This window comes from Anomaloglossus baeobatrachus, chromosome 2 (genome assembly GCF_048569485.1).
Source record: "Anomaloglossus baeobatrachus isolate aAnoBae1 chromosome 2, aAnoBae1.hap1, whole genome shotgun sequence".
Lineage (NCBI taxonomy): Eukaryota > Metazoa > Chordata > Amphibia > Anura > Aromobatidae > Anomaloglossus > Anomaloglossus baeobatrachus.
In genome coordinates, this window is record NC_134354.1 from 288,791,399 (window position 1) to 288,805,368 (window position 13,970).

The following is a 13,970-nucleotide window of genomic DNA, read 5'->3' on the forward strand; positions in this document are numbered from 1 at the left end:
TTCTGCCATTTTTCCAAGAGACGTAACTTTTTTTTATTTTTCAGTCAATATGGTCATGTGAGGGCTCATTTTTTGCAAAACGAGCTGTACTTTTAAATGAAACCATAAGTGTTACCATATAGTGTACTGGAAAACTGCAAAAAAATTTCCAAATGCAGAGAAATTGCAAAAAAAGTGCGATAGCACTATCGTTTTTGAGATATTTTATTCATAGTTCTCATTATATGGTAAAACTGATGTTGCTGTAATGCCTCAGGTCGGTGCGAGTTCGTAGAAACCAAACATGTATAGGTTTACTTTTATTTAAGTGGTTAAAAAAAAAAAATCAGAAGTTTGTACAAAAAAAATGGCGTATGTTTTACGCCATATTCCATGACCCGTAGCGTTCTCATTTTTCTTGATCTGTGGCTCAGTGACGGCTTATTGTTTGCGTCTCAGGCTGATGGTTTTAACTGTATCATTTTTGTGCAGATGCTACGTTTTGATCGCCTGTTATTGCATTTTGCGCAAAATTTGTGGCAACCAAAAAACGTAATTTTGCCGTTTGGAATTTTTTTGCCGCTACGCCATTTACTGATCAGATTAATTGATTTTATATTTTGATAGATCGGGCATTTCTGAACACAGCGATACCAAATGTATGTATATTTTTTACCCTTTAACCCCTTCACCCCTGGCCACTAAAACACCCTAATGACCGGGCCATTTTTTGCAATTCTGACCAGTGTCACTTTGACAGGTTATAACTCTGGAACGCTTCAACGGATCCTGGCGATTCTGACATTGTTTTTTCGTGACATATTGTACTTCATGTCAGTGGTAAATTTAGGCCGATATTTTTTGCGTTTATTTGTGAAAATTTAGGAAATTGTGCGAAAATTTGGAAAATTTCGCAATTTTCAAACTTTGAAAATTTATGGCCATAAATCTGAGAGATATGTCACACAAAATAGTTACTAAATAACATTTCCCACTTGTCAACTTTACACCAGCGCAATTTTCGAAAGAAATTTTTTTTTCGTTAGGAAGTTAGAAGGGGTCAAAGTTCATCAGCAATTTCTAATTTTTCCAACAAAATTTACAAAATATTCTTTTTAGGGACCACATCACATTTGAAGTGACTTTGAGAGGCCGAGGTGACAGAAAATACCCAAAAGTGACTCCATTCTAAAAACTGCACCCCTCACACTGCTCAAAACCACATCCAAGAAGTTTATTAACCCTTTAGGTGCATCACAGGAACCAAAGCAATGTGGAAGGAAAAAATGAAAATTTTACTTTTTAACACAAAAATGTTACTTTAGCCATAAAATTTTCATTTTTACAAGGGAGAAAAGAGAAAGTGCACCCTACAATTTATTATGTATTTTCTCCTGAGTACGCTGATACCCCATATGGGGTAAAAATCAATTGTTTGGGTGCACGGCAGAGGTCGAAAGGCAAGAAGCGCCATTTGAATTTTTGAACACAAAATTAGCTGCACTCATTAGCGGACGCCATGTTGGGTTTGAAGACCTCCTGAGGTGCCTAAACAATGGAGCTCCCCCACAAGTGACCCCATTTTGGAAACTAGAGCCCTCAAATATTTTTTCTAGATGTTTGATGAGCACTTTGAACACCTGGGGGCTTCACAGAAGTTTATAACGTTGAGCCGTGAAAAGAAAAAAATTTTTTTTTACCACAAAACTGTTGCTTCAACTAGGTAGCGTTTTTTTCACAAGGGTATGGGGAAAAAATGCAACATAAAATGTATTGTCCATTTTCTCCTGAGTACGCAGATACCTCATATGTGGTGGAAATCAAATGTTTGGACACACAGCAGTGCTCGGAAGGCAAGGAGCGCCATTTGAATGCAAAATTAGCTGCACTCATTAGCGGACGCCATGTCAGGTTTGAAGACCCCCTGAGGTGCCTAAACAATGGAGCTCCCCCACAAGTGACCCCATTTTGGAAACTAGAGCCCTCAAATAATTTTTCTAGATGTTTGGTGAGCACTTTGAACACCTGGGGGCTTCACAGAAGTTTATAACGTTGAGCCGTGAAAAGAAAAAAATTTTTTTTTACCACAAAACTGTTGCTTCAACTAGGTAGCTTTTTTTTTCACAAGGGTATCAGGAAAAAATGCACCATAAAACGTATTGTCCATTTTCTCCTGAGTACGCAGATACCTCACATATGGTGGAAAGTAATTGTTGGGCTCATGGCGGGGCTCAGAAGAGAAGGGCACCATTTGACAGCAAAATTGATTGGAATCATTAGCGGACGCCATGTCACGTTTTTAGACACCCCCCCCCCATGGTGCCTAAACAGTGGAGCTCCCCCACAAATTACCCCATTTTGGAACTAGACCCCTCAAGGAATTTATCTAGATGTTTAGTGAGCCCCTTGTACCCCCAGGGGCTCCACTGAAAGTTGATAACGTTGAACCGTGAAAATTATTTATTTTTTTTAAATTTTTTTTTTTAATTTTTGCAGCAACAAGGTAGTTTTTTTTTTTCTCTTTTTACAACGGTATCAGGAAAAAATGCACCATAAAACGTATTGTGCAATTTTTCCCGAGTACGCAGATACCTGACATGTGGTGGAAATCAATTGTTTGGGCGCATGGCGGGGCTCAGAAGACAAGGAACGCCATTTGACTTTTCAAACGCACAGACGCAGTGCACTGATCGGCCGCTGCAGGAGGCACGGTCGGATGAGATACAAAAAGCGCTGGGGATACGGAAAAAAAAAAAAAGTCACGCCAAAAATTGAGCAGGGATGTTGATCCGCGCTCAGCGGGACGCACGGACAGATGCGATACTTTTTTTTCCGTATCCCCGACGCTTTTTGTATTGCATCAGTCCGTGCGTCCCGCCGAGCGCTGATCAGGGATGCACATAACGGATCGGCATCCCTGCTCAATTTTTGGCGTGACTTTTTTCTCCGTATCCCCGATGCTTTTTGTCACGCCAAAAATTGAGCAGGGATGCCGATCCGTTATGTGCATCCCTGATCAGCGCTCGGCGGGACGCACGGACAGATGCGATACAAAAAGCGTCGGGAATACGGGAAAAAAAGTCCCGCCGAAAACTGACCACGGATGCAGATACGTTATCTGCATCCCTGATCAGCGCTCGGCGGGACGCACGGACGCATGAGGTGTAAAAATAGAAAGGGGATAGAGGAAAAAAAAGAAAAAAAAAAAGTTATACTCACAGTACCCAGAGGATTAGCAGGAGGAACAGCTTTACAGCAGCAGCCAGCAGGCAGGAAGTTGGACAGCTCAGCAGAAGACCCAGGAAGAAGGACCCAGCGATGGAGGCAGATGTGATCGGCCGGTGAAGACAGGTAAGAGGACGTCGGGGGGACAGCAGAGGGGGACGGGGACAGCAGAGGGAAACGGGGACAGCAGAGGGGGACAGGGACAGCAGAGGGGGACAGCAGAGGGGGAGGGGGAGAGCAGAGGGGGAGAGCAGAGGAGGGAGATACCGGAGGAGCTGCAGAATAGAGATCACGGGGGAGGCCAGCAGATTGGGATGTCGGGGGGCAGACCGGGATGTCTGGGGGCAGACCGGGATGTCTGGGGGCAGACCGGGATGTCTGGGGGCAGACCGGGATGTCTGGGGGCAGACCGGGATGTCTGGGGGCAGATCGGGATGTCTGGGGGGGGCAGATCGGGATGTCTGGGGGGGGCAGATCGGGATGTCGGAGGACAAATGGGGATGTGGGGGGGCAGATCGGGATGTCGGGGGGGCAGATCGGGATGGCGGGGGACAGATCGCAGGGGGGCACGGGCAGGGGCCATTACGGGAGCGCGCAGGAGCAAATCACAAGAGCGCGCAGGGGCTGCAAGAGAGCAGGGGAGGAGGGATACCGGAGGAGCTGCAGAATAGAGATGGCGGGGGGCAGATCGGGATGTCGGGGGGGCAGATCGGGATGTCAGGGGGGCAAATCGGGATGTCGGGGGGGGGGCGGATCGGGATGTCGGGGGGGGCGGGGAGCAGATCGCAGGGGGGCACCCGCAGGGGCTGCAAGGTGAGCACAATACTCACCGCTCCCGCTCCGTGACAGCAGCGGCAGCAGCAGCGGTGGCGTGGTACCACTAGTACCAGCCAGTGCTGCACGCTGCAGACATGTTGGGGGAGGGTCCCCAGACCAACACAGGCCTGGGGAGGGCGGCCACCGGCAGATCAGACCGCCCCACTGCACACTGATTGGAGCGATTGCGCGTCATTGCACGATCGCTCCAATCAGTGCTGCAGGGGGGGGGCCACGGTGTCTGCTTGCTTCCAGCCAATGATCGGAGCTGCTGCAGGCCCGGTCCTAGCTGGATTTTACAAGATCACACTATTTTTGGCATTTTTTTTTGCCGAAAACAGCGTGATCAATGTGATTGGCGGTTCCGATTTGAACAGCCAATCACATCGATCGCCTATGGGGGGTGGCGATGCCACCCCCCCCGGGGTCAAGCAAACGTCCCCTGCTGTAAGAAACAGCAGGGGACATCATTTGAAAGTCGTTGCTATGGCCACGGCAATCAAATGAAGTTTAGGCAGTAAAATTACGTCCCTGGTCGTTAAGTCACGTTAAAATAGGACGTAATTTTACTGCCCGCGGTCGTGAAGGGGTTAATTTTCAATGTGGTGAAAGGGGGGTGATTTGAACTTTTTAGGTGTTTCTTTTTTTTCTTTACTTTTTTTTTATTTTACTAGTCCCCCTAGGGGGCTACATGGATCAGCAATCTGATCGCTCTGCCATATTTGCTGATCACAGCTATACAGCTGTAAACAGCAGATATGCTCATTTTCTGCCTCACCCAGCTATGGGCAGGGTGAAACCGAAAGCAAGTCATCTGAGCTACAGGCATCATCACATGACCCTGTGCTAACATGACAACTACCGGAAGTCACATGATCACGTCACATGACTTCCGGTATCGGCCAGTGAGTAAATGTTTACCGCCGATGCCATTATAATGGCGCTGTCACATATTGACAGCACCATTTAAGGGCTTAAACGGCATGGGCAGATAACGATTCTGCTCGTGCCTAGCAGGCACACATCTCAGCTGTGAAAATCAGCTGAGATGTGCGACCATCACGACAAGCCGCCGGCAGCAGACCACGGGCAGTAACACTATGACCACTAGGACGTAATATTACTGCCCGCGGTCATTAAGGGGTTAAAGGGAAGGTGTCGTAAAAAAAATATTAAATAACTGAAAAATATAAAAAATATTTATGTTTAATGTTATGTTTAAATAATTTATTTTTAATTCAGAAAAGTAAAAAAAAAAAAAAAAAATAAAAAAAGTTTCATATTTTCCATTCTTAAATACTAAGGGGAGCAGACGCTGAAATCCTACTGCAGAGCTATTGTAGAACTAGCTCACATTACAGGTGCAGTAAAAGTGGGCAGAATCTGCTCTCCTGTGTGTGATGTCACCTCCCCCTCCCAATCTGGGTGTTTCCAAAAGGATAAGAGAATGAAGTTTAGGGACACAGTGCGGAGCAATTTTGTTGTTGGCCGCAAAGTGATTATAATATGTCTAAAGTGTCACAGAGGACAGCTGCATAGTGCTCCACTGTCTCCCTATGTCCCTCTGCTGGCTGTCTCCCTCCCTATGCCCCGCTGCTGGCTGTCTCCCTCCCTATGCCTAACTGTACCTCGTGCCCCATATACTGTGCTGCCGGCCGGGATCGGAGGTCCGAGGTGACATGCGGTGAGAAGGGGTGATCCGTAGTGCAGTGCCACTCAGGCTGCAGATCACTGCTCCCAGCCTCATGCACTCACCTCAGACCTGCGCCCCCGGCAGGATGTCCTGTCAGCGATCACAGTACGAGAAACGGACAGAGGCCAGAGGTGAGTACAAGTGGGGAGGAGGGATGAGCGGGGTCAGTGGTGTAAGCGGCGGAGGGGGGCTGAATGGCGGAGCAAAACGGGGGCTGAACGGCAGAGTGGGGGGGAGTAGCACGCCAGGATCAGTAACTGTGCAATCACCGTTGCGTGGCGTCAGTACTTACCCCATTTATCCCGGCGGGTGACGGGGAAAGTGGAGCACACAGTGATAGTGCTGATCTCCTCCCTCTGCTGTGATCTGGACAGCCCACGGGGCGCGCCCATTTCACAGAAGACGCCTTCTCTAATGTTACTAAATGGGGTCGTAATCCGACCACTGTCTTCTATACCCTGGGGGCTTCCATAACTGTTACAAACACCAAATCCAAAGATGGCAGCCCCCAGTGCTTCAGTAAAACTAGAATTACATAAAAAATAAATAAACGGCGATTTTAATTTTGTATTAAAAATAATTTATTTCATAATCACTATTATTAATACAGAAATAAAAAACCGCGACACCTTACCTTTAATTACCAGACCAAATTTTTTAAATCTGCCCAGTGTCACTTTAGGAGGTAACTCTGGAACGCTTCAGTGGATCCCAGTGATTCTGAGATTGATTTGTGTGACATACTGTACTTTATGTTAGTGGTAAATCTAGGTAGATATTTTTTGCGTTTGTGAAAATATCATAATTGTAGCAATGATTCTATGTAGATAGAAAAGTGACGAGGGGGCGGAGCTCTGCCTCTAGCTCCTCCCATAATCAGAATCTCATCAGTAACATCTGCCATCTCCTCTCTCAGTAATGGGAAAGTCTTCACTGAATACAGATTTTACCTCAGAAGTGAGAATTTTGATAATAACTGATCAATTCTGGCAGAGAAAGGAGGAAATCTGTCTGATCAGATACATTACAAAGTTACTTATTTTCACGTGTACTATTGGGTTACAAAATAAAAACTAAAATTGCGATTATGCTTTAAAGGGAACTGGTCACCGGTCATCAGTTTTTCCATATCACACCTGACATGTTGTAGCCCCTGTGCTGCATTCCATATAGGTGTATATTATTCCCTGATCCCTCCGCCCCCCCCCCCCCCCCCCGCAAAAAACCCCCCCAAAATAACCGAAACAAAAACTGCTGATCGCCATCCTCTTTGTTTTGATTGATGTGGATCCACATGGTCGGGCGAACGCTCACATCTGCGCAGAGACCGCCAGGTCACACATGTGCACTTTGCTTTACCCTACTGGGGGCACAGCCTAAAACATAAGTGTGCGAGCCAATTTCGCCCAGCAATGTGGATGATGCAGGAGAACATCCACATCAATCAAAGCAAGAGTAAGGTGATCGACGCCACACCAAAGACGCCCATCAGACTGGACCGTGCCGATTTTCATAGCGTGCAATTGAATTTAAAAAGGTTTTTGAAGATTATACAGGCGGAGTAAGGGGATAATATACACCTTGGAATGCAGCACAGGCGCTGCTGAAGGTGCTAGTCTAAATGATTAGGAAATAAACCCAATTATCAAAAACTTATTACATCCAATGGTAAGAAAAATAAAAGATTTATTTACCTTGAAACTTTTTACCTTGCTTACAAGTATTACAGTTAATACTTTGACTTTGGCCGTGAGTCTTTAGGTGACTGGTGATGTAGGCTGGACTAAGAAGCTTGCCGCATACATTGCATGAGACCTTCCCTTCATGGCGCACCATGTGTGTTCTCAGCCTGTCTTTTGTGGCAAAGGCAGCTGTACATGTCTACAACAAAAAAGAAAAAATGTGTTGTACAGGGACATAAAAGGGGGCAAGAAAACCTGTAACGTTAAAAACATCAGACATAATTGATTAGCATACAAAGTCTCCTTTGAAAACAAATTACTCCTGGCCCGATGAATATCCTCCTCCTCTTTTGAATTTAGTGGATTGGATAGTTAAGGCTAAAGAGACACAGTGAGTAAAATAGAGATAGTGGAATGAGATTTAAAAATCGCACTCCACTCGGACCAATGTTGCGCTATGGGGTCGCTCCCATGTGCGTTTTTCTCAGCCCTAATCGGACCGAGAAAACAATCGCAGCAGAGAAACATCGCACTGCACTCGCATTACACCGAAGTGCAATGCGATATACGCATCAGCTGACAATGGAGGCGATAGGGAAATTAGTCCGTCCCTATCTCTCCTCCGCAGCTGTGCTCCGATCGCAGGATCGCATCACAGCGGCATGACAGGAGCCGGGCTCATGCAATGCACTTGCAGTAATGCTCATGTGGCCCCAGCCTAAAAGGAATAATGACCTCCACTGAACTGAGTGACGTCACTGCTGCCAGCCGGGTCCCACTTGTCAGTGTTTCTTGAAGCCTGGAGAGATCGGACATGTTTTCGGTTTCTCCAGGCTCGGATGTAGCAGAGCTGAATCATCATGGGACCTCATGTGGATTACGTCGGTCTTTCTTCGCATTTTATGACAAATACAGGATTTTGGGGGTGTTTATGTTTATTTATTTTCACTTATAGATTAGTGATGGGGGTGTCTCAGACACCTGCCATTATCAATCTAGGGCTTAGTGTCGGCTGTGAGCTGAGATTAACCCACTACTACCCCGATTGCCACCGCACCAGGGCAATAAGGAAGAGCCGGGTAAAGTGATAGGGTTATCGCATCTAATGGATGTGACAATCCTGGGCGGCTGCAGGCTGATAATTTTAGGTTGACGGGCTCCCAATAACGTAGGTGTCACACTGCACTATGAAGGCTGCTGAAGCTGCCAGCAAAGCAGCCCCAGAGTGAAGTTAGCAGACAGACCACAAGAGGGCAGTAGAATAGTCAGGAATCCGGGTTGGCAGCAGGAGGTCGAGACAAAAGTATTAGTATAGGGAGAGACAAATCGTGGTCAGGCGAGAGGCCGAAGAGTCACAGATCTACCAAAGGTAGAGACTGGAGCTGGAGTCAGGAATGTGGATACAGGTCAGAGTCGGGAAGTTAGTGTGCAGGGGTGGGGTGGAGGACAAACAAGTTAGGACAGGGATCAGATAGATAGGGAAGGATAAACAGTAGGCAGGAACGGGTAGTCAGGGACCGGGACAGACGACGGGAGGTACGGGTCAGAATACGGTAGTGGGGACGCAGGACAGATCGGGAACACTCACAAGAGGCAGTACACGTGCTGCAAGGCAGAACTATCACCGGCTCTGAGACCAAAACAAGGCAGGGGGGAATTAACTTCTCACATGACCAGGCTGACGCTGAGGAACCCCAGAGGCAGATATCGGCGTGGATCATGACAGTGGGTTTCCACAGCCAGAGCTGGCTGGCTTTATTTTGGCTGGTTATCAAAATTTGGAGGGGGAGGAAGGTACCACACGTTTCTTTTTTAATTAATTTATTTTTTACTGTACACTATAGACCCGTAGACCGAGTCTGTGATTATAAGCGTCAGGCAGGCTATCAAACAGGCTGGGGTTGCTGTCTGGCTGCAACTAAATCACAGACGGCGGTGGGCAGTGAATAAAGCCTAACGAGCGGCCCCGGAAGAAGAATGAGTGGCTGCTGGAGCAGTGTAGGTTACTCGGTAAGTAAATTGCACTAGCTTTATTATTATTTTTTTTTAAGTTTTACTTTATTTTTTTTTAAATTTTCCAAGTGTCTGACACCCGCGGGTGCCTTTGAACCCGCAGGAGTCGGACTTCACAGTCTGGTCCACCAATCACTATTTTTTCACAAAAAAGGCATCAAATTCAGAATTCACAAACGCACCAAAAAAATGCACCAAACACATAGAATTACAAGCGTTTTTTTTTTTTTTTTACATTTCCAGGCTTTCTGGGACAAGGTGCAGTTTTGGTTGAAGTTTGAGTGCAGTTAAAACTGCAGCGTGCGCATAAAGCATTACTAGGCTGCTTTCTGTAGTTTTAATTATCAGCAGAAGATGCTCAATACAGTACTACCTTAAAATGTAACTTTTAATAAATATGCGGATAAAAAGTGAGCAGGAGCTCACAGGTTAGAAACATAGGTGGCTCGTATCCACCCAAAATACACAAATATAGGGCTGTTAACAAAGGCCCAAAGCAATATGCCTCAGTCAGGTAACCCAGTGCAACAAATTCCACAAATATGGTATGATAGTCCTATCTGAAGCAAAGACACACAAGAGTACTACAATCAAAGCCCCATCCAGGGGAGGATATATATCTGTGTGTCTAAGGCAAAAACTCCTAAACCATTAGAAACCGTACATCTCATGAATCCCACACCACGTGGGAACGGTCTTACCAGGTCCGGAGATTACACGGGTATTAGAGAAAGGTTATTGGTTCATGCAGGGGGCTGTTTAAACAGCGTATCCAGATCCCTCAGAGACCTAAACCAAGTCAGGCATGTAGTCGCAGTGCCCACTCCCAACGTTTCAAAGAGCAGATCATCAGGGGAGTTCCAATGGGAAACAAGACGCTTTCAAACGGTATCTTCACCGGATGACAATCAAAAGACACTCACCGCATCATGGCGTACATCAGGACCCAAATTCATAAATGCCGCGCTTAGCGTCCGGCTGGCCGCTCCATATATAGCTCGCCGCATGCGAAATGGGTCCGTCATCGGTGACGTTCACTCCCAGAATACCTCCGGGCCGGAAGTGACACGTCATCGATCGACGCTTCGGTGACGCTCACTCCCAGAATGCCTCCAGGCCGGAAGTGACAAGTCATCGATCGCCGCGTCGCCGCAAAGGCGTCACGGCTAATACCCGATGTGACCACATCCGGGTAAATGGAACGCAAGCTAATTCATCATTTAGGATAGATCAGGACGTAGCCATAGTGACATGGGCGCCCTGTATGTTAGCCGCGGACAATCAAATAGTAGAGGGCACGTAGGTACAAGTCCATAAACGTGCCAGTATACATACATAGTGGCGATGGTCAAACTAATACAGCGGATAATTAAAAGAATGAACCTGAGGTGGTCATAGAAGGTGTCCGGATATTTTGAAAAGGGGGGGCGGCGATCGATGACTTGTCACTTCCGGCCCGGAGGCATTCTGGGAGTGAGCGTCACCGACGCGTCGATCGATGACGTGTCACTTCCGGCCCGGAGGTATTCTGGGAGTGAACGTCACCAATGACGGACCCATTTGCGCATGCGCCGAGCTATATATGGAGCGGCCAGCTGGACGCTAAGCGCGGCATTTATGAATTTGGGTCCTGATGTACGCCATGATGCGGTGAGTGTTTAGAACTTATGGGCATAACACATATGGCCTGACTGGCAGCCTTAGGGCTTATTCTATGTATTTTTCTCTATAGTGACCTGGGCATCTTTTTGATTTTCATCTGGTGAAGATACCGTTTGACAGCGTCTTGTTTCCCATTGGAACTCCCCTGATGATCTGCTCTTTGAAACGTTGGGAGTGGGCACTGCGACTACATGCCTGACTTGGTTTAGGTCTCTGAGGGATCTGGATACGCTGTTTAAACAGCCCCCTGCATGAACCAATAACCTTTCTCTAATGCCCGTGTAATCTCCGGACCTGGTAAGACCGTTCCCACGTGGTGTGGGATTCATGAGATGTACGGTTTCTAATGGTTTAGGAGTTTTTGCCTTAGACACACAGATATATATCCTCCCCTGGATGGGGCTTTGATTGTAGTACTCTTGTGTGTCTTTGCTTCAGATAGGACTATCATACCATATTTGTGGAATTTGTTTCACTGGGTTACCTGACTGAGGCATATTGCTTTGGGCCTTTGTTAACAGCCCTATATTTGTGTATTTTGGGTGGATACGAGCCACCTATGTTTCTAACCTGTGAGCTCCTGCTGACTTTTTTATCCGCATATTTATTAAAAGTTACATTTTAAGTTAGTCTTTTTCTTGTTATATGTCTGATCCAGCTAATTAGGTCAATTACTGTGGATCCACTTATTCTGGTATACTGCTAATTACCCCGTTGATTTTAGTGGTCGATGGCGGGCTTCCTATCGTCGGATATTGACACTAGGCAATGGGCCTCTGAGGCCAAGGAAGTGTTTTCGGAAAAAAATCTAGTTCTCAAGAGGTACACACCAACATTGAGTGGGGCTTTCAAGGATCTCACCAAAATATATAAGGAGCGTATTGTATCCTGGTGGGAGGTCCAATCCTTAGAGAGTTATCTAAAGGAGGAAATTGTCCCCAGGCACTTAAGGATAACACTACAGCCAGGGTACCGTCACAAAAACACGGACTTTATAGCCAAGTGGGAAAAAGAGGCCACTGAAAGCTCCCTCAGGCTTATGAAATTACTTCTTGAGGAAGAGAGGAAAAATCTGTCTACTTTAGAGGATTCCCTAAGAGAACATATTGGTATAACACGCAAATTCTCCAGTGAAGGCGAATTTGCAAATAAAGAACTTGTGTTACAAGGTGTTATTGAAAAGTTCCAATATAAATTAAAAGAGAGAAAGCATAAATTTTACATCAGGGATCTTCAGGACTTTAAGGATAATAGGGATTATATCCCATCTGGCAACCGAACGGCCAGACAAAGTGAGACAGATTTTTCCTCAACGGATGCAGAGCTCTCGGACACTGATACGAGAAATAATCAGTTCAGACCACAACAATTTAAAAAACAGAGAGGGAGAGGCCGATCTAATTATAGGGGAGCCAACTTCAATTTTGGCCGGGGGGGGGGGGGGGGGGTTTTGGACAATCAATATCACCTGAGGAGCAAGGGTCAACTAAATCCCCAACAATGTGTGGAGCACCTCAGGTGATAAATTTGTCCTCTAGACCCCTTAGCGATACCGAGCAACGGGTTCTAGATAGAGGTCTGTCCTTTGTCCCCACTACCGACTTCGATGAATTCACAGAGATTAAAGACTTGAATCTTTTTTCTAGACGCCTTAAGTGGAAGAAGTACTTTGGCAGACAGAATGAGAAAGGGGAACTGGGGATTTCAGAAGATCTTTTAGAAGATGTCAGGCTACTTTTCCACTTGAGCGGTATGAACCCTAATGATCTGGGTGAAGGGCCATTCACTAATTTAAAAAACAAGAGTGCAAAAATGCCCCCAACAGCGGCAGAAATTGATGCTATAGACATATTTGTGAACATGGTAACCAAGGATTTAAGAAACAATATGGGCAGACGTAGGGGTCAGTTTAATTTATCAAAGTCTGAAATGCTCAGTTTACAATGTTTGGAAAGGGACTCCAGTATCACCATAAAACCCTCCGACAAAGGGGGCAACGTGGTGATACTGGATTCCAAGGACTATAAAAACATCTGTCTGGATATCCTCAAGGATGAGGCATGCTATGCTAAATTTGATTCAAGCCTAATGATGGGTTTTAAAAACGAATTAAGGAATATGCTGGAGCTAGCCCTGGATAGGAATATTATAGACAGAAATTCGTTCGAATATTTACTACCGACCTTCCCAGTCATGGCGACTTTTTATATTCTACCCAAAATACATAAGGGTTGTAACCCTTTAAAGGGTCGCCCCAATTGTGTCAGGGATAGGTAGCCTAACGGAGAAATTGAGCATTTACGTAGACAGAATCCTGAGACCGTTTGTTCTTTCACTCAACTCCTATCTAAGAGACACTACGGATTTTCTACGGAAAATCGATGATATTTTTTTGGAGGAGGGTATGATATTGTGCAGCATCGACGTTGAGGCTCTATATTCCTCCATCCCCCACACGGCTGGGGGTCGAGGCTGTACAATTTTTCCTTGGTACCAGAGGTAACCAGTTCATTCAACACAACAAATTTGTCATAGAGGCACTCACCTTCTGCCTAACAAAAAATGTTTTCACCTTTGGTGGGAGGTTCTTCCATCAGCTCAAGGGGACTGCGATGGGGACGTGCTGTGCCCCATCGTATGCTAATCTCCTCTTGGGCTGGTGGGAGGAAAAGGTGGTTTTTGGTGGCCTTGTTGATACCGAGGACGTCGTCTTGTGGCTTAGGTACATAGACGACGTCTTCGTTATCTGGAAGGGATCGGAGGTGGACTTCCACTCCTTCATGACCACACTCAATAACAACAACATCGGCCTGCACTTTACCAGTGAAGTAGGCGGGGACAGTCTGGCATTCCTCGATGTGTTGGTTGAAAAGGGTCCGGAGGGTCGCCTTAAAACAACA

At 46.2% G+C, this 13,970-nt stretch overlaps 1 protein-coding gene across 2 annotated transcripts in view; it reads right to left on the reverse strand.

Moving 5' to 3' along the window:
* Positions 1-13,970, reverse strand: part of VEZF1 (vascular endothelial zinc finger 1) — a 92,187-nt gene that overhangs the window by 13,773 nt on the left and 64,444 nt on the right. For both annotated transcript variants that reach the window (XM_075335834.1, XM_075335835.1), the window contains exon 4: positions 7,408-7,594. In XM_075335834.1, coding sequence (XP_075191949.1) covers positions 7,408-7,594 — 187 coding nt within the window. The remainder of the gene's footprint in view (positions 1-7,407; positions 7,595-13,970) is intronic.